This window comes from Odontesthes bonariensis, chromosome 21, assembly GCF_027942865.1.
Source record: "Odontesthes bonariensis isolate fOdoBon6 chromosome 21, fOdoBon6.hap1, whole genome shotgun sequence".
NCBI classification, from domain to species: domain Eukaryota; kingdom Metazoa; phylum Chordata; class Actinopteri; order Atheriniformes; family Atherinopsidae; genus Odontesthes; species Odontesthes bonariensis.
Genome location: NC_134526.1, coordinates 21,387,230 through 21,413,068, shown reverse-complemented (window position 1 = coordinate 21,413,068; position 25,839 = coordinate 21,387,230). Strand labels below are relative to the sequence as shown.

The 25,839-nt window shown below is 43.3% G+C and overlaps 1 protein-coding gene across 4 annotated transcripts in view; it reads right to left on the bottom strand.

Moving 5' to 3' along the window:
* Positions 1-322: 322 nt before the first annotated feature.
* The window catches only part of clec16a (C-type lectin domain containing 16A), a 41,221-nt gene continuing 15,704 nt past the window's right edge, over positions 323-25,839 (bottom strand). For all 4 annotated transcript variants that reach the window (XM_075454287.1, XM_075454290.1, XM_075454288.1 and 1 more), the window contains exons 12-23: positions 25,727-25,827; positions 21,801-21,920; positions 21,408-21,517; positions 19,042-19,086; positions 15,061-15,111; positions 14,807-14,935; positions 14,308-14,428; positions 8,317-8,468; positions 5,867-6,071; positions 4,759-4,929; positions 4,162-4,299; positions 323-3,075 (exon numbers count right to left, since the gene is read on the bottom strand). In XM_075454287.1, the coding sequence (XP_075310402.1) occupies positions 2,510-3,075; positions 4,162-4,299; positions 4,759-4,929; positions 5,867-6,071; positions 8,317-8,468; positions 14,308-14,428; positions 14,807-14,935; positions 15,061-15,111; positions 19,042-19,086; positions 21,408-21,517; positions 21,801-21,920; positions 25,727-25,827 (1,909 nt within the window). In that variant the 3' untranslated portion in view covers positions 323-2,509. The remainder of the gene's footprint in view (positions 3,076-4,161; positions 4,300-4,758; positions 4,930-5,866; positions 6,072-8,316; positions 8,469-14,307; positions 14,429-14,806; positions 14,936-15,060; positions 15,112-19,041; positions 19,087-21,407; positions 21,518-21,800; positions 21,921-25,726; positions 25,828-25,839) is intronic.

Genomic DNA, 25,839 nt, shown 5'->3' with positions numbered 1-25,839 from the left:
GCCAGATGCTTAACACTCAAGTCATTCAAGTCACCGTGTCTCAAGTCAAGTCAAGTGCCGAGTCTTTAACTTCCAAGACCGAGTTGAGTCTCAAGTCTTTTTTTTTTGTCAAGTCAATTCACAAGTCATCAAAACAGCAACTCGAGTCGACTTGAGTCCAAGTCACACTGACTTGAGTAGGCTACCCATCCACATCCGCCTTATAAACATTCAGTGAGCCCCTGGGGATAGCATTTCTGCTGTAAGTAAAAGTTTTGCACAATCATGATGTGTGTGTGTGTGTGTGTGTGGGGGGGGGGGGGCGAAAAAACTAGACCACGACTGTTCTTAAGTAGAATAATTTATTGCAGGTCTTTATTTAATCCTCTTTTAGTTCATTAACAATAATTACAAGTTTAAAAGCACAAAGCATTTACAAAGCATACAAATATATCACATACACACACGCTCACTACAATCAGATAATAATGGAAGCTTGTCGTGGCATGTTTTGGTAGAGGTCTCCAGTGGCCGCTCTGATCACCTCTACAAACTGCACACAGCCCCCTCAGCATGTCAGCGATCACCACTATCAACCCGCTGCTCTTATTTACAGTAGCACGATGGAACTATTAAGAGACCCGACTCATAAAACAGAGTGTTGCTCAGGATTACTCATTTATAAACTTGCCGAGGTCTGAGCGGAGTCACAAAAACTAGAATGACTGAGCATTAAGACTTGAACAGGGTGTTGATGGCACAGAAAAGCGGGAGCTGGAAAAAGAGAGGTGGGACAGAAAAGAAGGCATAAAGGGAGGAAATTAATCTGAGGAAATCGAGTGTGCTTTGTTCTTAAAAAAAAAAAATATGCAGAAATCAAGTCAAGAATTAAGGTTAAACATCAATCCCGTTAATATTAAAGAAAAACTGCTGTTTGGAGAGAGAAGTTATTTCTTACATTCACCTCTCCCCTCACCGGTTAGCGCTTACGTTTATTGCAGTTGTGAAGCTTTATTTAGGATTTCCCCTTTGACAATCACGTCAGGGTTGTGTCTGGTTTCTTTAAAACTGAATAAATGGTCTCCTTCCTTTGTTCGTCTCAGTGGCATTTCAATAACTCTTGGTTTTAAACCCTCAACTGTGACCCCACTGTGGGATCCAACCCAATCGCAATGTTTTCGTGAAACTTAATCACTACTTAAGGGCACATCAGCAGCTGGACAGGATAACCCCTTAGATTCTATGAGGAGTTCTTCTTTTTTTTTACACCCTCCTGATGAAACTGAGCTCATGTCATTGTCTCAGAGGCAACTGGCAGGTACATTCAACCCAAGTGTTGCAGCTGTGATGTGCAGACCGAGGCTATGATTTAGATGGCTTCTCTTTGAAGTTGACACACAAACCTTTTTGCGTATAAGAGAACTCTACAACCTGTCACTTTTATTCACACAAACACATGTTTAACAGAATCCTTTTCGGATCTCAAACGGTTACTGGCCTTTCAGTTAGTAGCCTGCACGGCTACAGACTGAAAGAATAACTGAATGAATGACTGCATGAACTGAACAGACCATTACTCACGTCAAACCGTCTCCACCAATGAGCCGGTTAACCTGCAGGATGTGCTGATTTGAAGTGAAAGTCAGTGATGGAAATATCTAAACAACGCTTTGCTGCACAGCATTAAATCAGCCAGTGGTGCCATCTTTCCTTATTTGCCATATTTAAGAAGCTGGTCTCACCAAACTCATGATCAATTCACTTAAATGTTTGTTACCAGAGAACCAGACTTTGTTAACATTTCCTCCTTGTTGAAGCTGCTTTCTGATACACCATTGTGTAAACAGGAAGCCATCTGATGGCATGTGGAACAATAAAAACTAAACCATAAAGGACTAAATAATAAAAAAACAAACAAAAAAAAAAACAAACAGAGATGGTGGTAACTGCTAATGACGTGCAACGGTGACGAGGGAAATGCAGCTGATTGCGATCTGTGTGTATAGCGTGTGTAGCATAGCAGTGACCACCCCTGCAAAAGTAGTGTTGATCTGTTATGTGGCCATAAGAAAGTGGGTGGAACAGCTCACAGAATTAGCATGTAGCAGGTGGGTGGGTGCGTGTATTTGGGCTGACACACAATCAATCAGATGAGTAGAAAAGGTTGCTGGTTGCTGAAACCTGACCCAAAACACTCGAGTGCAAAGAAAACCAAATGTGCTTTGAGCCCTCCGAGAGTTGGACCACGGTCCGTCTCGCCCTCCGTTTTCTCCGGGAATAAAAAGAGTCTTTCTTCATGTGCAAACACAAATGATGAGATGCCTCCAAAAGCCTCTTAAGACTATTTACATCACACACTAACCGACGGGTGGCAACATGAAAATACACTGCAGCCAAGCTGGATATTCTACCCGTCACACTGTACTTTCCCATTGTGTGTGTGTGTGTGTGTGTGTGTGTGTGTGTGTGTGTGTGTGTGTGTGTGTGTGTGAATGAGAAGAGTGCACCAATGGGACCGAGTCCACGCTCCTTAATCCAGCTCAGGTGAGTCTGGTGTTTCAGAGCGTATCTCTGCATCTTCTGTCTTTAGCGCAGACTCTGTCGCCGTCATGTCGTCTCCTTCGTCCAGCAGCTCTCCATCTTCACCTTCTGGCCTGTCTGCTCCCTCTGGAGCCTCATCAGTGGGTGTGATCAACTCAATTGTCTCAGTGGTTTCCTCTTTTACTGTTGCATCGGTCTCATCGATGGGCGACCCCTCATCCTCCTCTTCGTTTGCCTCCCCTTTCCCGAGCCATTCTCTCTCTTCCTCCTCCTCGGCAATGGTGGCGTCTGGTCTCTGAAGGGAGAAAGTCGCAGCGCATGGGTGCAGGTGTGGCGAGTCGGCTGGGGGCAGCAGCGTGAGGGACTCCACACTCAGGGTGTCTGCGCTGCTGTCCGTCAGGAGGGAGATGGTGGGCTGCGAGGCCGGAGTGAGGCTCGGTGCCAGAGCAGGAGCCAGCACTGGGGTCGAGGAAACCTGAGTTACTTCTCCGCCCCCTCCTTCACTTTCTCCGCCTGAAGACGAGGGCGGCGTGTGCTCCAAAAACGTACCGTCGTCTGAGGGAAGATAAAATAAAGATTGAGACACCTGAAAAGAACATATTCTGAATTAAACGGGGAAACTATACTCAAATAGAGACCCCAACCTAGTAACACTTTCCAACAAAGGTGGACACATCTGTTATCACTCAACTAGTTTGATAGTTTGTGGTTATTGAAGCAGAGAGGTGGGAGTGTGATGATAAGGGGCTGTTCCATAGATAACATTAACTCATGGCGCTATGAATGACAGATGTAATGACTCATAAGATGAGTCTTACAGTCTGCAGAAGCATTGGAGGATTGTTTCCACGTAATGACCCAAAGCACATTGATGGAAAAAAAAAAAAAAAAAAAAAATCACCTAAGTGTCTATTGAGGAAGTGAAAACTACGGTCTGGTCAAATATGACTGATTGTTTCAGGTATTTTTAAAAATAAGGGTAGTATGACACAGCAACAGGGACAAAGAGTTGGTGGAACAATTGAGTCAATCATAACAAACATGCTGACTATTGAAAAAAATATCTTAAAAGACAGTGATAAGAGACGGACCCTCTACATTGCATGGAGATCCTCCAGCAAGCACAGTAAATCTAACCTGTTTGGTTTAGTCCCTTCTCCTCTTTGCCACGCTGAATAGCTGCCTATGAAAATATAAATGTGGTCTTACTTGAAATACTTAATGCTGTTCTTGGTAGAGGCAAATCCATTTCCTCCAATGTGTTTTTTCTGACCTCACCTTGCTTTCTGTTCCGTATACTCAGTACAATATGCAGGCTTAAGGGCACCGTGTGTTTACATATACTCTCATATATCGCATACACGCATCTATATGCCACTGTGACAAGTGTTTTCACTGTGAAAACCACTACAAACTAATGTGGTTTTGGTGGTTTGCGTATTTAGTTACACCCAAGATGTGTAAGGAAGGTATGTATATGCATAAGTAATGCACATATGCTTTTTGCTAACCACAACTGAGCCTCAAGCAGTTTACTCCGTTATGAATTGCCATCTTCTTGACAGTGGAATTTGCTCTACCATCACACATCCGCATATCATTAGCGTTTATCTCTTTCAGAACTGTGGATGCGTGCACCACCTGTGGGGCTCTGCGCTGATATGGTGCTGGCCGTAACAGAGTCGCATCTTCCCGTGCTCCCACTCCCACTGGAGGGCGGCGAGGGGGACGAGAGGGGTGAGGGACTGTGCTGCGGCACACAGTGGGCCACTGCAAAACCTGCAGATGACGCGACATGAAAAAAACGCACACATACCAGATGATTATCACTGCGGGCACGTTTATCTAATTGGACCATTTTCAGCTCCCTGACAACACGCCACCGACCCTGAACATGGTGCAGTTCTGAGGGAACTACTGGACATTCCTGGCTGATCTAATTTATTCATCCGTTATCTATTTATTGCAGAGTGAAGACACACAAAAAAAACATACATAAAGCCTCTTTACTTTCTAATCCGTGGGATTAGAAACAGAGCAAATCACTATGTAACTCAATGTGAAATTTGAGCTTTGCCCTGCTGACGGGTTTCTTTTTCTTTGTGTCCACACTACTGGACCTCACTTTAACTGCCATTTTCCATTGACATTTTCTCACTACCAACATTAAGAGTGTGTAAAGGGCGGCCCATGTCTTTATAAATCATGTGTGAACATCAGTATGCAGAGAACTGTCACCTGGTACTTTGTCGACGGAGGCAAACACAGATCTGTTTGCCGTGGGGTCATTGGGGGCCCGTCTTGACTGCTCGTAGAATCGGAACGGCAGACCGCCGGGTGAGGTGTTGGCAGTCTGACCGAAACCCAACACGTCTGTCGCACTGGGCTGAACCGGCAGGTCGAGCAGAGCTGAACATACAGGGAGTGAGGTGAGCACACAGAGTAACATGAACCCCTGGGAGACCCCCGTGTTACAGTCAATAATCAAATGTAACCTGAGAAAAAGCAGGAAAATGATTTTTTTTGGTTGTTGCTGTTTTGTTTTTTTAGAAGTGAAACTGTAGAACTGTAGGTTCTGTGCGTGTGTTGGGAAAGAGAAATGTTGGAGTATTTTTTGTTACTACATGGCTGCTCTCACAAGGTCAACGTCCTCTTTGATTTGCTGCATTGACAAGATTTCAGATTTGTGTTAGCTTTGCGTGTTTTCCTAAAGAATGAGACCACGGCGGAGGGGAGCGACGGGTAAAGCCAGCGAGTATTTACACAACACAAGGGTTCCCGAAGGTTTTTGCATCCAGGCGCACTTTGGCCAGTAACATTCACACAGGATTCACACATTCATGCTCCTAAGACATTTAAAAGCACCCCAAAGGGAAAAGACAGGAAGGAAAGGTAAGATGCAACTTTCAGATGGTAAAGTTACTTTAAAAAGTCTGAGCTGATGATGATCCTGGACGGTGGAAGTGCAGGAAAAGAAAACAACGCTCACACTGAGAACTGATGCAAATTAAGGAAGTCATTTTTAAGAACTCTGCAGAAAGACGACATCTTATTCAGGGGAATGACATAAGACGAAGCCTCTACGTAAGATTGGTTTCCACTTCTTTTGTGCAGTAGTTTCACTTGTACATTGATTTTGCTTTTTTAAAAATGTGGATTTTACAGTGACCAAAAGAATCCTTTATGTAGCGTGAGCTATTCTCACTTGCTTAGCTGCCACTGAACATCTCACAATATTATTACTGTAATGAATACTTTTAAGGCGGCTTCTGAAACACTTTCAGCCACTCCTCTTGGCCATAGAGAGCCATTTTAGACCACTTCAGCAGCGCTTTCGTTCTTTCACCTGCAATCCTCTGCATCTTCATGCGTCGGGCCTGGATGCGACCTTTGGCCAATCTCTGCTTGGCGATGATGCAGCGGATGTGGTCAGCAAAGATAAAGGTGGCCTGCAGGATGGGCAGGGGCTTGGCGTGGGGGTTGGAGCTGGGTTTGTGAATGACGATGTTCAAAGCTCTGCTGTCATCCTCAACCCCAGACACCTGCATGTCCTGTCGAAAGAGGCAGTGAGCAAACAACAAGAGAGTTAGAGTTCCAACTCCTGGACAGAGTAGCCTGGCTGACGCGTCCACATCTCGATGAGATGGTGGTCTGGGAACTAGGTGTACATTTTCTCGTATTTGAGGCGTGGTTTATGAATGCCTAGAGCCGTTTATTGGGCGCTACGAATGTCTATCAAATGGCGTCTGGTTCTTCCCATGCTGCTTTGCGCGTGATTCATAGCCAATTGTATCACTTATACCAGATGACGTATGTAGAGCAACAGAAATTCGACGAGGAAGATGAAGAAAAAAAAGTAAAATAAAAGTAAACTTGCGTTTTAAGCTACTTAAAGGCCTACAGAAAGCTGACACTACACCCAATACATAATGATAATACATACACAGAGGAACAATAATGATCATTGGACTCTACACCAAAACATTTCATAAACGCATGAAATTTGCGATTTTGAATTTGCCGCTTGGAAATCCTTCTTGGAATTCCAGACTGGGGGCGGGGCTTCCGTGTGACGTCACAGGTGCCATGGGTTTTCCTGGCTGCCGCTATTAGTATGCTTGTTGAGTGGTGAAGGCAATAAAACGTTGGGTTCACTGCAGTTTTTATTGCGAGTAGATGTACGAAGTGCTGTGGCTGCGTGTGTTGCCCTCAGCAGCAGCAGCTCACACCACCGGGGAGAGAGGAAGCAGAGAGACCTGCGGTCTTGTGTCTGTGTCTCCCTGTCCGCCTGCCTCCTCTCTGGTGAAATCAGCCGGAGCCATCCCGCCGTGTTCAGCTCCCTGCGGTGCGGACGCTCAGGGGGAATCCACCTGGCGGAGAGCGGACACACCGCGGGATGGTTGCCCTGAAACACGTCGGGGCTCTTGATGATCGCTCTGCCGAGATTTCCACTCTCACCCTGAGCGTCCGCACCGCAGGGAGCTGAACACGGGGAGGCAGGCGGACAGGGAGACACAGACACAAGACCGCGGGTCTCTCTGCTTCCTCTGTCCCCGGTGGTGTGAGCTGCTGCTGCTGAGGGCAACACACGCACCCACAGCACTTCGTACATCTACTCGCAATAAAAATTGCACTGAACCCAACGTTTTATATTTCCAAGCGACGTCCCGCGGAACACATCGAAATTTGCCGTGAAGAAGCTGTCCAGGTCTGGCAAACTGCTGGCTTCGCTACTAGAACTACTGGTGATTGTTCCAGCAGCTGGCACTCGTGACGTCACGCACCTGTCGTTCCAGTTTGCCAAATTCGAGTCAAATGTGGTGATAGTTTATTGGGCCTAATCAGGACTATCCAGGGGCCTAAAATTATTTTAAAATCATAAAAAAATTCCATGGTATATAAGGAATCGATCTGCTATTTCAGTTTTGTGCAAAAAAAAAAAAAAAAAAAAAAAAAAAAAAAAAAAAAAAAATCACCTTTCTGTAGGCCTTTAAAACACTTTCTAAGGCTGCATCGAACGGTAACGTTGTGTCCGCTGCCATGTTGGATTAACACTCTACAAGCTTCAGTGTCGCGCATAGACGTCGTCATCGTCTTGCTGTCCCCCCCGTTCTGTGATTGGTTCCCTAACTCAGGCAAAAATAAGGGCGGTGGTTTCCAGGCTGCCTTTGCAGTGTGAATGAAATCGCGCGCAAAGCCGCATGGGAAGTCCCAGACTGTGGACAGAGAGGAGGAAGAAAGAAACTGAGACTGGGAAGAAGCAGAGAGACAGTGGACGGATTGGAATGAAAGACACAAATGGGTATCGAGGGAGACGACAGTAACACTTTTCACAACAGCATACTGTTCTAAATAAACATACTGTTCTAAATAAATAAGAAAAAAAAAAAAATCCAAGGTCAATTTAGCTTGAACTTTTCTGGAGTCACTGACACCACGGGCCTTCTCCGAGTTGCACAACTCCAACGAGGAGTGTTTTTGTAAGCTTGATCAAGGCCTAGTTCCAGTGAAAAAAAAAAAAAAGAGGAACCCTGGAAACCAAAAAAAATTTAGGACTTAAACAGAACAGAAGTTATGAGAAACAGGAAGGATTAATGTAAAATGAAAAAGGCAGATACGGGCAGATGGACTTAAGAAGAAAATGACATCGATAAATGACTAAGAAAGGGATTCGTTAGGCCGTATGAGTTAGTGAGAGATAGATGAAACTCTATTCTCACAAAGACATCCACACAGACAACGAGAAAAAAAAAAAACAAGGACTGAAAACAAAAACAAACAACACTTTTCTCTTACTTGCAAAAGGCCGGCGAACTTGACGACACCCCACCCAAGACGTTTGGTTTCCGGTTCGACCAGACTCATCTGGTAGACGTCTACAGCGAGGAACCTCTGGGCCTGGCCGCCTTCTTTGCTGACCACCATGCAGGCAATCAGGTCACTGTTATCTGACAAAAAAATAACAAGCATGGCATCGAATCTGCTCCCAGAACGGTTTGTATATCTGGAAGACTGCAGTTGAATCGTAAAGACAAGTGACAGAGGTCAAGTACGCGGGCCAACCAACACCGAACACACCAGAATGTTATTCAGGGAAACGCACGTTTGATTTGTAATGTAAGAACACGTTAAATGGGACACTTTAAAACACCACTTCCGTTTTGCTAAACAAGTGAAACTGAGACCACGCAAGGCATGCAAAACACAAAGGGAGAAATGGCTCATATGGCCGCTCGCAAAGCTAAGAAAGTGTGGACACGGAGCACCCCGCTTCCAGCCTTCCAAATCTATTTGATATGATTGATGATCTTTCTCGAGCTCAGACAAGTTTCACTGGTGAGAGTTTTTGCATCCACACAGTGAGCTTGTACACAGATGAAAAGAGTGGCAAGGCTGCTTTGCTCCCACGTGTCTAAGAAGAGCACGAAGAAACGATAAGCCCACACCTTCACCTTAGTGCACCAACACACAATCTGGAACTTTTTCGCCTTATCTGTTAGACTGGTTTTGTCTGACATGCCGCCCACTCTGACTGGCTAAATGTAAACGATGCAGACGAATTTCGACTGTGACTAATGCTATTCAAGAAAAACTCGTCGGATCCGCGTACCTGAATAAAGCCGAGATCTTGTTCATTCGATCATTCGGGTAGAGCCAACAGTACACGTACAGCGAGTGATATGCTTGCTCTGACGACATACTAACTAAGACCAAGCAGCTGTGGGACACACAGAAGCTTCAGTCTATCTTACACGGGGCCTATTAAAAGATCAAAGGGGATTGCCAGGAACTCAACAATAACTACTGAAGCAGAAAGCAATGAAAAGTACCTGCAGCTTGAGAGGTAGTCCCCAACTTCCTTTGGTAACAAGGGTAAACTGACAGCCAAAGAAATGATGGGGAAGTTGGACTGCCAATGCTGAGAGGAGATGGGAAAAAACCCCGCCACCTTCAATGTTTTCTAAACCTAACTGTAGAAAGGTGGCAGTACCTCTCTGGTCATATTGTTTCTTCATTTGTATCTAGACAGAATTTTCCCGAACTTTCCAAAGTGGAACGAATGCGCAGAATAAGACGCAAAATCTGGCTGAGATTCAGAGAAGCTGTGGATGTGGGGCAAGCAGGAGGAAATATGCACTTTTCATCCTGTATGAGCTCAAGGACCACCTTTGCACAACACAAGAAAGTAATTACTCACCAAATACCATTGAAAGGAATTTAAATTTGAGCTTCTCAAACACGCCCAGTTTGTGTTTGGGATTTAAAGCCCTCATGTATGTATACACCCAATCAGACTCAACTGGGCTAAAGGCCCTCTGTACATGCTCCAAACCTTTTGTAAAAACAGTAAAGTGGAAGTGTGTACCCAATACAGCTGAATTCCTCATCAATTAAATCCATTGAGTATCAATTTGAAGCCCCTTTAGATGGAGCCGTCTGGTGAATATACTCACAAGTGCAGTGATCTCCCGCAGAGAAAGTTAGAGACACATTTATCCACACAGTCCACAGAGCAGACACGCTTAGATCCACAGGCGGATTCCGCTCCTGTGCATGCACGCTGGAACAAGCACCCAACTAAATCACCAGGGCCAACTTTAACCGCAGCTCGATTCCGCCGCGCATGCAAACATGCCGACTGGCAAATGAAATGAACGAGCTAGCAAAACTGACCACAGAACAGTGGGAATGCAGTGCTTTCTTTTTTTGACACATGGTTGCATTTTGGTATGTGGCTGGGGAAGCACATTCCTGACTTTAAGAGCTCTATAATAACAAACCTTCAGACTGTTTGGAAAGACAAAGACAGCAGACTTAAGACGCTAGCATGGTTGCCGCGTCTGTCACGGCGGTGGCGGACCGTGACGTCAAAATGACGTTTCAGGCATGGCGCTTCCCTTGAAAAGACGGCACAGCGCGTTGTCGTGCACCAGTCGATTTTTGTAACTTGGCTGCGCCGAGAACAACGAACCAGATGGACCGATGTGAGACCAGGCTCAGTGAGGAGGTGCGTTTGTACAGGCAGCTGTACGAAACTGCAGTGAAACAGCACAGGGAGCACGTAAACTCCCCAAACTGGTGCACAGAGATTGGCAGAAGTTTGGTGAAAGAGGGAGAGTTCTGTAAGAATGTGTGGAAGAAGCTACGGGACAGATACGTGAAGGCAAAGAAGAGGGCAGAGACTCTGTTGATGCCGGGGGCTTCAAACCTTCACCTCTTTTAACTGAATTAAAACATTTAAATGATCCGAATACTGCAGCAGTATCATTAATTACAGTATTCTTGCTCTTGACAGCAGCATTGTTTTCTTCTCCACTTTCGTGGTTGTAGAGTAGGGGTAACCTTCACGTAGCAGCGCCACCTCTGTGACGGAGAAAATTGCAACTACTGGCGCATCGGCTTGCGCTGCTTGCGCCACTATACATGGCGGGCACGAAATCGTGACGTCATCAACACCGCTCGCGCTAGCAGACGCGGCAACCATGCTAGAGCCTCAAAGAAGCCAGTGCTTGTTAACTGACACTTTCCAACAGATTGTCAATAAATGAATCATAATTTACACTGTAACAAAACAACTTCTTCTTAGCATTACAATTCCACTTCTACAGAAAGTGGTCAACGAGGACAGGCAGGAAGTTTTATTTTCTTTTTTTTGGGTAATTGAACTCGTGGTGGTTTCAACCACCGACTTTGTTCTGAAAGTACTTTCAAAACAGACAAACTGCAGGGAAGCACCTCTCTGTGATAGATTTGGTTTCATTAGGTACAGAATGCCGTTTCTATCCGTCAGGTGACATTTTACATTCCTCTCCCAAGAAGCTGTTTGAAAAAAGGTGGTTCTTTGTGGTTTCATGGTTTTTGTGACCCGAGTGACAAAGTCGAGAAAAAAAAGAAACAAAGCAAGAGAAATGACATCAGCTTTTCAGTAAAAAAAAGAAAAAGAAAAAGCTCCAGACGATACTGCGAATGCTGCTGGCAACGCTTAGATGACTGCATTGTCTGTCCTTCCCCGTCAAGTTTTCTCACGAGGACAGACAATGGACCTACTGTGTTCACTGGTGTGAGGAAAAGAAAACAACAACATGTGACTCGAGATAACTGGTTACATTTTTTTATTTTTACAATTAAGAACAAGATCCCAAATGTCTGTTGTTGGATTAATAATGTGTGACTTTTAACATGACAAACAGCCATATCGAGGAAGCAAAGAAGCTACAAACACAAAGAAAAACTGAAAAAAAGTCCAGAGGGTGCATTATTTTTATTAGCTTCAAATCAGTCTGAAATCAGTCTTAGTGTAAAGCGATGTCTCAGCATATGAAACCAAGACGAGGCCCACTGGCTCGTATTTTAGAAATCGGGGCAACCGCAAAGGCAATGCTTCACATGCACAATACGGAGGTACAGACGAGTAGAAACGCTCCACGATTAATCAGTTATTAGATGATGCGGTGAAATGTGAAATGCGGGCGGGCGCAGTCTAATGGTCTGTGGGTGGTAGGTTTACCCCCCCCCCCACCACCACCACCACCCCAACCCACGCATGAGGAAAAACCCTCCTTCTCTCCACAATTAGTCTGTGAGAGGGTGTTCTTAGTCAACCTTGCTTACAAGCAGAGCCACCATAGGAAAGTCTTTTTCAATCACACCTCCATAGAATTAGAAGCAACACAGTACTTCATTATTACTAAACAGACTGTTTGAGATTTTAGCGGAAGGTCAAATTAAAGGGCAGTCACGCCACACCTGATGTCATCTCAGAAACCCACCTCTGCCACACAATCTTTCTACTGGCATTTGGAAGAGAAAAATAAATAAATAAATACTTAAAAAAAATAATTATGGTTTTTCTTCCATTCGTTCTACCTAAAGAAAGAAGAAAACTTACAGCTTTTTGTTTCTTGTCCAGCAAATATAAACATGCAGAAAAAAAAAATCTATTAGAGAAATAAGATTGATGAATAGATCTTGAGGGCAGATCAGCCGCTGTTGTTGGTTTGTTCCATCCATCGAGCCACGGCTTTGAATCATTATTCGCTCAGCAGATGAGTTTCCAAAAAGTACAGAAACTCCAGCTGACTCAACACAAGATGAAATGATAATGTTAAAAGGCCATGACTGCCCACATTTGGTACAGATGGCAGACTTACCACTGCTAAACAAATGAAACCGTGGAACCGAAAAAGAAACAAAAAAAAACACCAGTCGTCTGTTTATAATTCAATTTCGGGGACTAAATGGCAAGCTAACACCATAGAATACAATAGAAATGGCAGGATGTGTTCTCACACAGTCTAAAGTGTCAGACACATTCAGTCAACAAACTGCTTCCCCTCCTGTGCATCTGTACTTGGACAAGGACAGCGGCCCAATCAAATGGCCCAGCCGACCTGTAACTGTAGCTGGACTCAACTGTGCATGTAAACGCGCCGACTCCGGTGGTTCTGCAGAGTTCTGCACCAACCCTGCTGAACATCTCATCTGAACACACCGATTTTGTTTCATCTGACCAAGATCGTTCTGCTGTATTGCAGTCCAGTGGAAGCCAATTACAATCCCTTTCATTGTAATGCAATCAGAACTCAATCAGATCAAACAGATTAACTTCCGTATCAGTCTGATTCATGTACAGCGACTACCACTGACTCCTTTCATTTTGAATGAGAACTTATCGAGAAAAATAGTTGACTATCAAAAGGATGAGCATACGCCAATTTTGACTTTACTGTCGGTCCAGATGAAAAGTTCTGGATCAGATTGCAGCCCTGCGCAGCCTCTAAGCTGTCTCCTGCAAAGAAAAGCAACACCAATATTTACTCCATCTTTGCTGCTTAATGTGGATTTATTTGTGGGAGGCGGCGGTGTTCATTTGTTAAGGGCCTCCGCTATGGTTGGAATTACTTTGCTTTCATTATCATCTATGTGTTGCGTTAGCCAGCAGGTTATTCGTGGGTTGGCCACTCTTCCTGTCCTTCTTTTGTTAGCTGCGAGGCAGACTAACTTTTTTAGAAAAGTTAACCTTTAACCCAGTTCTCATGTTTAGAGATCTTAATTGGTTAGTGGTTGCCACTGTAAACTGAAAATGAGCCGACAGCCTCTACATTAGTTTGCATGTGCACATTTGTCTGAAATGTTTCATCATCTCCCAAATTCTTTCCAGATGTCCCTGAATGCAGCAGTTTACCTCTTTACTCCTAGCTGTCAGTAGGAGTACCCGACCGATAACTCGAGTATAGCGTGCTATGAGGTCGTCACGGTGACACATTTACACATGCGTACAATGCAAAATAAAAGAGACAAACACATGCATGCAAAAAAAAGAGAAAAAAAAATCTATGGACTTGCAGAGTTTGTGTACTGAGAGAACGGTACTGCGTCATCACTCGGGTTTACATGGCTGTGCAGCTGAACTTGTGACAGCAGCAGCAAACCACATGCGAGTTTCTATAACATCAGCCTCACACCTGAAAACGGCTCAGGTTATCACAGCGTGCGGGAAGAGCGTCTGCGTGCTCAACTTTGTGTGGCTGTGGTCGTCAATGTTGACATACGTCTGTATGCAAAGGTTTTTAAAGAATACTCATGCATATGTATTAACACGTTAGTCCCTTCTCTGCAGAGAAAAATCAGTGAGAGACAGAGTTCTTTTAGATGAACTCTGGCTGTGTTTGCCGTTTTCTTTCTATTTGTTGTTCAGGACTTAAGGTGAAACTGCACTGATTTATTTCTTCATTTTTTTATTTTTCTGCCATGAAGCATGACTGCGCGTCCCCGTGTGCAACTTACTGAGGTCTAAGACATCGTCCGTCTTGATGAGGTCTTCGGGCCGGGTCAGAGGGAGCTGAGTCTCAGGCTCTCCCTGAAGTTGAAGAGACAAGGACCGCAGCATGAAGAACACTCGGATCGCCTGAGTGAGACGGGGAGAGAAATCCCACGTTAAAGCAAATGACTAGTCTCAGACTTGCACTCATAACAAACAAATTGAAAGCACGGTCTTGGGAAAAAATAAAAAATCCCACGGTAAACAGGACACAAGCACTTTGACATTAGATATTCAGACTGAACACATTTTAGCTTTCAGAGTCTTTAACAAATCTGTTGACTTACCAACTGTAAATACAGTGTAATATTATCATACATCTCTAAAGCCAGTAGACTCTTTACTACCCTTTGTATTTAGAGGAAAGAAAATTAATTTTCTGCTTTGTCAGGAATCTGATAACCTGTCGGACTCGTAAATGTTGTGTGAAGTGTGGACTGAGCTCGAGCTCGTGTGTGGACGCACCCTGCGAGTCTTCTCCACGTCTCCACACGGCAGTCTCTTCACGAAGTCGATGCCAGTCAGAGGGGTGCCAGTGGGTGGCAGCAGGATGGAGGCGTCCATCAGCAAATACTCAACATTTAGCGGCTTGCTCTAAGAGGATCATATGAGGATGAGTAACCCGGTTACCACGAGTAACCATCGTTAACAGCCACAGCAAAGTGTGAGCTCAGGACCATAGTGCTAATAACACTCAGGACAAAGAAAGGCCGACCAACCGTCATGCTTCTGTATTCATCTTCAAACATGTCGAGAAAGATTTCTTCTCCCTGTGGCGATAGAAACGAAAGCTCGTTTAAAAAAAAAAAAAAGACAACAAAGACAACAAATGGGATTCAAGCAATTTGTGACAAAAAAAACATCAAGCTCGTTTCTACAGTGTCACGAAAAACCACAAAAACTCTTCCGGTCACAGAAATGACACAAGTCAGCCAAAGCTTTCTGACTCAGTATGTAGCTAAGTAGCGCGCTCATCTTGAAAAAGTAAAAGAAAAAAAGGAAATAAAAGGCAACAAAAAGGTTTCAATCTCAGTTGAAACTCTCATGATAAATTATTTCACGAGAAGTCCCGCTTTATTGTTCTTGCCTTTACCGCGATGCGATGCCAAGAGGTGCCAACAGCAGAACTAAAACTAAACTAATTTATTGTTTACGTCTTTAAGGTGAAACAGCAAAATTATTTTGAGGCCATGATTGGACACTTTTTCCAGTTTACTAACACAGTACATTGGCTATTTTGGAGTCGATAAATGCATTACTAGTCACATCCCGTCTTCACATTATTAAAAAAAAACAAAAAAAAAACAGAGTAATTTGTAAGTGCAAAGTGCAAAAAAAACAGAGTACCGAAGAGCACGTGATCTCTTGGCAGCAGCTGATAAGCATCACTCTCTGCTGGGACAATGCAGCGAAAGCTCTTTATTTTTTTGCATTTGTGGTCAACCTTGATTGCTTCACACCAGAACTGTGCACCTGCGCTGCTGCATGCAACCCAGCCAGACACTTTCAAAACGACGACTGTTCCTTATCTGGAAAAATGAAACTACAACAGTCCCCCCCTTCATGTAAACCTGACAGTAAGAGCAGCATGCAATGGTGCGTGGCATTCGCTGTGTTTTTTCATCACCCACAGAACCATGGGAGCCAAAGAGGACTTCTCAAATGACATCCCGTCAAAAACGTGCTATGACCCATAACAGGGTGTGGATATGCAGCTCTGAGAGTCTACAGCACGGTGGCTGTTTATGTGCACACACACACGGTAATCGTTAACACATTGCACTTCCGGGTCAAAATCCCCTTCAGGAAAACTTGGTTTGGACACGGCACATTTTTATTTAACCAGGAAAAAGACCCATTAAGATTGAAAATCTCTTTTTCAAAACATACACAAAAAACCTGAATCGATACATTAAAAAAAAAACAAAAAAAACACAGAATCAAGTCAAAACTAAAATTGCGCATGGGATAAAAAGTTAGTGCATCAATCAAAACATCTGCAGCCAGATGTGTCCGCCTCCAAGTCGCTCAACGACCTCTTAAAAGAGTCCACCGAAACCAGATCTTTAAGTTTCAGTTCTTTTTGTAGATTATAAGTAAATGGAGCCGCAAACCTGAACGCCTTTTTTCACAGTTCAGTTCTGACTTTCGGAACAGTCAGTAAAAAAAAAGATCCTGAGAGCAAAGGTCATAGGCTTCTGTGCTCCTGTGACTGATGTAGGTCAGAAGGTAGGATGGGAGCAGACCTAGAATAGACTTATTAATCAAAACACGCCAGTGATTGAGTCTACGAGCAGACAAAGAAGACTGTCCAACAAGAGCACACAGCAAACACTGACGTGTAAGAGATTTAAAATTGGTGATGAATCTTAGAGCTCCATGATACACGGTATCCAGGGACTGTAGGCTTTGAGAGGAGGAGTGCATATACAAGACATCAGCATAGTCCAGCACAGACATGAATATGTCTTCTTTACAAAACCTTTCCCCATTAGACACAAGATACCTCCCATTAAGTCTTTTACAAAGTAAAGTCATGAAAAAAGAAATTGTTGACTTCATCCCGACAAATTCAGCCCGAGAGCAGAGTATCTGAAGAAAGACGCCATCTCCGGGGACCCCAGAAAAATCCTTTGTGGGCAACTGCTGGTATCAAAGTGCGATTCATTGAGAAAGAGGGGGCACAATTCTGGACTGAACGAGATCGAAACGAGCCAGAAGACAAACGTTTTTGGTCAAAAAAGAACTTTGGAACAAAACAACAGCTTGCCAACAGACCAGCGGGGCCTCCTGTGCAAATCATGTGCACATACAAAGAAAATGTACATGCATTAGTTTTCACGCACACTTCAGGGTGTGTAAAAAGGAAAACGGTGTGAGAACATCAGGCAGAGCCAAAACACTCCCGTCTCGATTCTCTAAGATGCCAGCGCAAGCTACAAAGCACAGTCCAAAGTCCCCAAATCATCATTCATCAAATATCAGTATCATACTTTATTAACCTTTATTTATACAGGTAAAATCTCATTGAGACCAGGGGTCTCAATTACAACAGAGTAACTGAACGTACAAGAGACAAAACAAAACAGGAGAACTAATACAAGCTCCCAAAGTACAAAAGAAAAAGAACATGTGCAGACCCGCACTGACCGTCTCACCAGCCTTCCTACAAGTAATTTGAAGTCCCCTAGCGAAATAAAGCTGGACAGCCTCAGCTTCAGCTTCTGCTGATGGATTTATGGACAAATTGAAACCAGTGGGTGGTTCTGCGCATGGAAAGTGAAGAACAGTCTGTGAGAGAGTACAATGCGCAGTGATGTGTGAGGGGTGTAAAACCAGTTATGAATCTCAAAGCTCCGTGATATGCAGCGTCCAGTGCCAGTGGATGTCGGGAGTGAGCAGAGGCATTCATATTAACAACATCACCATAATCCAGGAGTGGCAAGAAAGTGGCCGCAACGACACGTTTTCTGGCATTAAAAAAAAACAAAAACAAAAAAAAACAGGCTCTATTTCTAAAGAAAAACCCCAGCTTTAACTCGAGTTTTCTCAGTAATTGGTCAATATGGCATCTAAAAGAAAGGCTATCATCCAATGTGATGCGTCAGTATTTATAAGTGGCCAGACTCAATAGGCAGACTCATATAGGCAGATACACAATTGGTTTTATCATTTATGAGAAAGCTGCGCTGACTCCCAGGGTGACGCTCTGACTCACTCTGTCTCAGTCTAATAATACAGAACTCTTTTTTTTTTTTCTAGCGTCTACATCCACGATGAGTATTTTGATCTTACGCTCTTCTCTTTTTTTTGCCAGTGTTGGTTGAACAATAGGTGCGTGGAAAGATTTTCTCTGGTCCTGTTCAGTCATTTCTGTGCTCATTTTCAAATTAGGATCAGACATGCACAGTTGGCACACGGGGACATTTCTGCGTCTCCGTGCATTCATTTCAAATGATGCGACTACGCCCTTCATTTCACTGACACCGTATGCAGTGAAATACACAGCCCATGTGTAAAGATTGTAAGAAGACCTCTGCATCGGTCTATCTGGCTCGACCATAAAGGTGAAGGCCAAATCTAAGTCCAGCATCTGATTCCAAAACTGATATCCCAAGATAATCAAAGTGAAACAAAAAGCTGCAGCAGCAGTGAAAATAAAGTGTCCCATGACCAGTCATCACAACGTGTGTTGTAAAAAACACTTTCAGTTGTGCCTGCCATACCTTCAGATTGACCGGCAAGAGGCTCCACTTTCAAGGAAAACAAGGTTTTTTTACACCAAACTTTAATCGGTCGGTTATTGTTTAGCTTTTGTTTTGACACTGGTATGTAATACAAGAACTTCTGTTGTTCCATTTCCCCCTTTTCGTCCGTTCCCTTTGCCAAGAGCCATCCCATTTTCTGTATGAGAGCTACGATCCTGTTGTGTAACAGAAATCAGTAACAGAGGAATGTAAATTGTTTTGCAAACTTTCCTCCCTTCCACTTTCTTTCTGTTTATTGACTGTGTGTGTGCGCGCGTGTGTGTGTGTGTGTGTGTGTGTGTGTGTGTGTGCGTGTGTGTGTGTTGGAGGGAGACTGGGAGAGAAGCACTTATTTTGTAGCTCAGTGGTGCAAACGCGTACCCACTCGGTTCACGAGTGTACTGCACAGATGGGCTATACTGTCTGACGGGTGGTGCTACTGCGTGTACTCACTTTGTAGAATCTTCGCAGTAAATGCAGACTTTCCTCCCGGGCGCCCTGCGGGGAGAAACACCACAGTCTTGAACCCACAGAGGCAGACATTTTCAAACAATAAATATAATAGAAAGTTGGATGTAGGATTAGATAAAACGGGGGGGGGGGCAGATACTTCAGCGTATAAATGAAATATTTGTAACACTTAACTTGCAATGCTTCATCTGTTTTGTTAAAACTAAACATCTATCTGTTTATCTATTGTCTATCTATTGTCTCTGGACTACTTCTGTCCAATAGCGAAGACTCTACAGAGTTCTAGTTTGTTAACATAAAAAGGGATATCAATCTATCTTCCCATCCAATTCTGCTCCTCATATGTGCCAGTATTCCCTAAAAAACATTCCCAGTAACAATAAAAGTACAAAGCTGGACTCGTTAGGGGAAGTTCTGCGTATGCATTCACTGACTGTGAAATTCCAGCCTGCACATGAGATTGAATGAAAACAATCCAGGGAGTAGCAGCATTAACGGGAATCTGAGAGGCTGAACTCCAAATGAGATGTTGTCACTCCTGTAATGCCTGTTCCTTTAACAATGAACAGGCTGCCACAGAACTTAGCAAATGAGTTACAAGGATATCTTCCTCGTACTTAAGATTAGGATGTGATTTATGGTAATTTATTTAGTGAATATCAATGCTGGCACATTGTACCGTCAACAGTCTGTGACATAGTTATTTCCCCCCGCAGCAAAGCAGAAAGCGAACCGGGAGCGTTTGGATAAACAGGCCGAATCTAATTCATCTAAAGTCGGTTTTCAGGAATATTGCATTCCACTGGTCACGTCATTAAAGGCTGGAAGTTGAAAACAAACCGACCAAAATAAAAACAAACTAAAAATATTAATCACAATTTCTTCCAGAAGTCTCCTCTTTAGGCACATTCGCACTGTAGGAACCTTTGGCAGTTCCTATAACCTTTTCAGGAAAGGGGCCGCTTTTTCCCGCATTCGCACATACAGGAACTCGGGGCCATGGCCCTCAGTTCCTATAACCATTTTAGCTCCTTCTCCGAGGCTGGGTCTTTTCAGGGTTCCATAGGAACACATCTGACGGAGGTGTTTGGTGGTCGGTAGCTCCGCCCCTTGTCATGCTATTACGGCTGAAATGTTTACTCATACGACACAGACACAACCTCCGCGTGTTTAATAAGTTAAACTTACACATCTTCATCTTTGTCTGCGGCGCTCTGCTCTCCTTTCTTACTTTACGAAACGAAGAAGTATCGCCTGCGCTCGATCCTGACTCTCTCTGTGTGCTCTTCCAGCCTCGATATTAGACGCCCGATGTGATCGTCCATGATTAATATCACCATCATGCAGACCATGAACACGGTGGGCTCCCCGCTCTCCATATAAGCTTCTTGGTGGTGTTTTTTTCTTCTCTCCTTACTTTTCGCGGGTTTTGTTTTCTTTGTTTTGTTGTTGAGTGTGGCGCTAAAGTAACACGTTGCTGTCGCATCAGTCCTACATAAGGATCTCACTCATGTGCGAATGCAAACTGAAACAGTTCCCCTGGGGATGGGCAGTTATTAGAACGAAATTCGAGGTGGACCGTTCTTAGAACTGCTCTGTCCGAATGCGGTTTTTAATGTTACCGTGTAAGAGTTGGGGTATTCCTCATTTAGAAACCCCCGGTGACACTGATAGCAGTAGTAGAGCGGTGTGTATCCTCACCAGGTGTGGTGGTAATGTCATAACAATTCATTTTAAAATAACCAAGCCAGAATTTCAAGTCTGGTTTAAACAATGTCAGTGTCAATAAATTAATTATGAGTTAACAGCTACACAAGTACTTCCTAGAAACTTGGTGTGAAAGAAGCAGATGAGGAGGATGATACTGAAGTGACATTAAAGGAAATGAACGTTTTTCCCAGAATTGAAAAGCCAGAAAAAACAGGTTCTGTGCAAGATGGAGTGAGAAAGAGGAAGAGGAGTCAGAGGGAGTATGAGGGAAGGGCTAAATATGAATGTCTGGGGAGAGTGCCAGAGAAGATTAAAAAAAAAAAGAAAAAAAAAAAAAGAAAAGAAGTTGACCATAATATTTCAAGTCATAACTGAGCTGTTACTGAGAAACTGCACAGCTCTAGATTCTGAGAAAGTGCAAATTCACAAGGAAAGGAGGCGTCTAACGTGTATGGTTGAAGCTACATCCTGATTTTCACTTGCTTCTTCTGCCCTCTTTTCCCTGGTATTTTTTATTTTTTTGGTGGGGGGGTTCTTTTATGTGCCTGCATGTATTTGTAGGTTTATTAGATCTGGGTGCAGGTGATATTTTGACAGCTGTGTGTGGATGGAAACAGTAAATGTGCGTTTGCGTGTACCTCCAGGCAGGCCAGATGGACATCTTTGATTATACAGTGGGTTCCAGACAGCACAGACTGCTTTAACAGAAGGCAGCTCAGCTCAAGGGTAGCAAGGCGCACTTTACCATCTAGACAAAAGGAACAAAGACATACGAATAACGTGTGTGATATTTCCACACCAGCTAAAAGAAGCTAAAGGAAGTTTCCACAAAGAGTGGAGTCATTTCTAACCCTAGAGCTAATGAATCAAACGTGCTCTTATCATGAAATGTTCTTGTGGTTTTTGAGCTACAATTATCTTACATTTCTCACATCAAGCAGAGGGACAGCCTTGTGTTAGTAGTGTGTGTGTGTGTGTGTGTGTGTGTGTGTGTGTGTGTGTGTGTGTGTGTGTGTGTGTGTGTGTGTTACCTGGCTGCGCTGCCTGGTTCATGACTCTAATCAGTCTTTCTACAAGCACCAGACTGTAAGAGCTCCTCTCTTGGTCTGGAACTGGAAGCTGCAGACGCTCCAGAAGATCCCGGTTTACACCTAACGAATGAACAATGACAAGTTAAGTTCTAATCCAGTATCGAAGGAGGACTGATTGTATTTCTGAAGCATTTGAGAAAGTTAAAACCGTCTCTTTGATGCAAACTTGGCTGTTCTAAATATTTTTTGCACCAAATGTCTAAAGGTGGTCGTACAGACTCTGCTAAATAAAAAGGGTTTCGTTGTTAAGTAATTTTGCTTAGTTTTTACAGCCTTTTATGAGATAAATGTGGATGTAAATATGAAAAAATAGTAGAGTAGATATGAAGCCCAACTATCTGCAGTATGAGAAAAAACAGTAAGGTTAAGTCCTTCATGGTGCACTGATACTGCCTTTCTGGATATTCCTGCTGCATTGTGATCAGGCCTGAAAGCTCATCCACTTCATCTGCAAGTGATAAAAAAAAAAAAAAAGACGTTCTAACTTCTTCCTGTTTTCCTCTCCGTTTTATTCCTGCTCTGAAGCTCTGAAGCCTAGACGTCTCCTCTTTAACACATTTGACAAAGACCAGAGGGCGGGAACACATTACACCAGTTTTAAAATCGCTGCATTGGCTCCCCGTGCATTTCAGGATTGATTTTAAGGTTCTTTTAGTTGTTTATAAATGTCTTAATGGTATGGGCCTTCTTATCTATCTGATCTGCTTTTAAATTATGAGCCCTCGCGGGCGCTGAGGTCCTCTGGTACCGGCCTTTTAGTTGTTCCTAAAGTTCGAACAAAAACTTATGATGAGACGTCATTCCACTATTGTGGACCTCATTTGTGGAACAGCCTGCCAGAGTACCTCAGGGCTGCAGAGAATGTTGATGTTTTTAAAAAGAGGCTCAAGACCTACCTTTTTAGTTTAGCTTACAGCTGAATTTTATTTAATTTATTTATATATATATATATATATATAAAATTTATTTATTTATTTTTTGGTTTGTTTTGTTTTTGTTTACTTTTATCTATTCATCCATTATTTAAAATATCTATCTATTTATTTTTTTATTATTATATACTTATTATACACTTATTTATCCAGTGTTTTCCTCATTGGGATCTTCCACACCGGGGACTACGCCTACTCGGTCTGTGGGGTCATTGCTGTGGGAATCGCCCTGGTTCGGGGTGGCTGGGGGATCCTGCACTGCAGCCCTGGCTGTGGTGTGGATGCCGGCTTGCCCTGATCTGGGCGGTTCTCCGTGGTGGCGGCCTCTGTGATCGTCGGTGGGCTGGCTGGCTCCCGGTGTGGACAGATCCCCAAGATACTGTTTCCTCACTTCAGCATCAAGCCAGATTTTAATGTTGATTGTTCTTGATATTGATGTTCATGTTGGGGGTGGTATGTGTGCAGTGTGGTTCTCGGTGTGATGTTGTGTGTGAGGTTATGCATGAATTGATTTGATTATTGATTTTATTATGTAAAGCACTTTGTGCTGCTTTTTAGTATGAAAGGTGCTATATAAATAAAGTTTGATTTGAATTTGGGATCTTGCTCCAAGCATTACTTGGGCTTTTGAAAACCCAATCAGCTGCTCCCTCGTGCTAACAACTTCCCCGTTGGCCCCTCAGATAAAAAAGTCGTTCTCATGAGGATACAAAGAAATACACAACATGTCCGGAGCTACTGCAGCAGGCTGCCACTAATGCAGAACATTCAAGAACAATGGGCCAAGAAACAAAAAGGATCTGGGAATAACACTAATCAATGCCAGCAAGCAAATGAATGCTATAAAAAGACCGATCACTTAAAGCTTGAAATTCCTTGAGGTTTCGTCTATTAAAGCAGAGGCTTCACGGAACTGTGGAGGTCAAGAGGAGGTCCGAGGCAAGGGAGAGCAAAAGAATCTGTGAAATAAAAGTGTGTCTTTTGTCTGACTCACGGGACGTCAACCACTGTTGACGACCCACTCATTCCAAGCAGCGGTCTTCGCCCCTTCAGCTATCTATACGTTAGCCTTTAAGATCTCCTCTCAGCGTTCCAACCTCCAAGCAGCAGCCTACACACTAAAAATAGCAGTTTTGACATAGATTTAGGGGAGGACTTTCTGTGAATGACTGTAGAGATTTAAACTAAAATCTATTCACAGCACTTGCATGCCCACCCGCTTCACCAAAACATGTCTCCACTTGACACAAGTGAAAAAGGGCACTGTCGCCGCAACATGGCTTTAGTGCTACACATTATGACTGTTTTGTTTCAGTCCCCCTCCCCAACTGACTACAATTTCTTCTCTTTCTCGAGTTCAGTCGTTCATTCCCACTTCTAAGCTTCTGACCTCTAAAAAAATTAACTCAACTTTGAACTAGTTCAAAACTGAAATGGTGAACTACAGTGCACAGTGAAAATGAGTACACCCCTGTTGAAAAGTAACATTTTGAACAATATTTTAATACACACACAAGTTATTCCCAAAACGTGCATAGAGTAAGTTTAATACAACATCTGTTCAGCTTACAACAGAAAAGAAAGGTCAATAATATAACTTAAATGACATATTTGTCCATTTTTGTGAAATTATGCTGGTGCAAAAGTGAGTACACCCCTATGTTAAACTCCCTGAGAATGGGCCGTGTTGGCCCAAAATGTCACGAAATGAAAAGGCATTAAAAGGGAGGTCATCGTTGTGCGTTTCATCCTTGCCTTACATTGAAATTTTACATTTTGAGTCTGCACCAGGCTAAAAGAGAGGTGTGTGAGATTTGACTGAAATCCTATGGAGAGTATCATGATCTGCTTCAGTAGTCACAGTACATGTTGACAAGCATGTTTCTTTTGGTGAAATTCAGCTTCCTACTGTTGATGGCATCCATACAGCCCCAAACCATGTCACTCCCACTACTATGCTTGACTTTAAGCATGGGGCACTTTTCTTTGTACAAATCACTTTTTACCACCACACAGGCTTGACACCATCTAAAGCAAATTTGTTCATCTTGGTGTCATCAGATCACAGGACATGGTTCCAGCAATCCATATCCTTAGTTTGTTTGTCTCTGATGAGACAATGATAAACAAATTTGCTTTCGATGGTGTCAAGCCTGTGTGGTGGTAAAAAGTGATTTGTACAAAGAAAAGTGCCCCATGCTTAAAGTCAAGCATAGTAGTGGGAGTGACATGGTTTGGGGCTGTATGGATGCCATCAACAGTAGGAAGCTGAATTTCACCAAAAGAAACATGCTTGTCAACATGTACTGTGACTACTGAAGCAGATCATGATACTCTCCATAGGATTTCAGTCAAATCTCACACACGTCTCTTTTAGCCTGGTGCAGACTCAAAATGTAAAATTTCAATGTAAGGCAAGGATGAAACGCACAACGATGACCTCCCTTTTAATGCCTTTTCATTTCATGACATTTCGGGCCAACACGGCCCATTCTCAGGGAGTTTAACATAGGGGTGTACTCACTTTTGCACCAGCATAATTTCACAAAAATGGACAAATAGGTCATTTAAGTTATATTATTGATCTTTCTTTTCTGTTGTAAGCTCAACAGATGTTGTATTAAACTTACTCTATGCACGTTTTGGGAATAACTTGTGTGTGTATTAAAATATTGTTCAAAATGTTACTTTTCAACAGGGGTGTACTCATTTTCACTGTGCACTGTATGAACGTGAGCGATACATTTTTAACCTGTGGGAACTGAACTTTGAACTAGTTTGACACTGATAATCGAAACCAACCTCAAAATTAATTACTCAACCTCATTACTTCTGAAGAAACATTTGAATAAGCTACAGTTGTTTTTGGAGATGGCGTGTAGGCAGATGAAGTTCCTACAAAGTTCAGAACTGTGGATGAACGGAGAGACCAACCTCTGCTGTGTGAGACAGCATAAAGCAGGCAGAGGACAAACAGGGCGTGGTAGTCATCATTAGTGCAGTCAAGGGCACTGTACACCATGTCTAAGAACGGTCTGCGGGGGGAG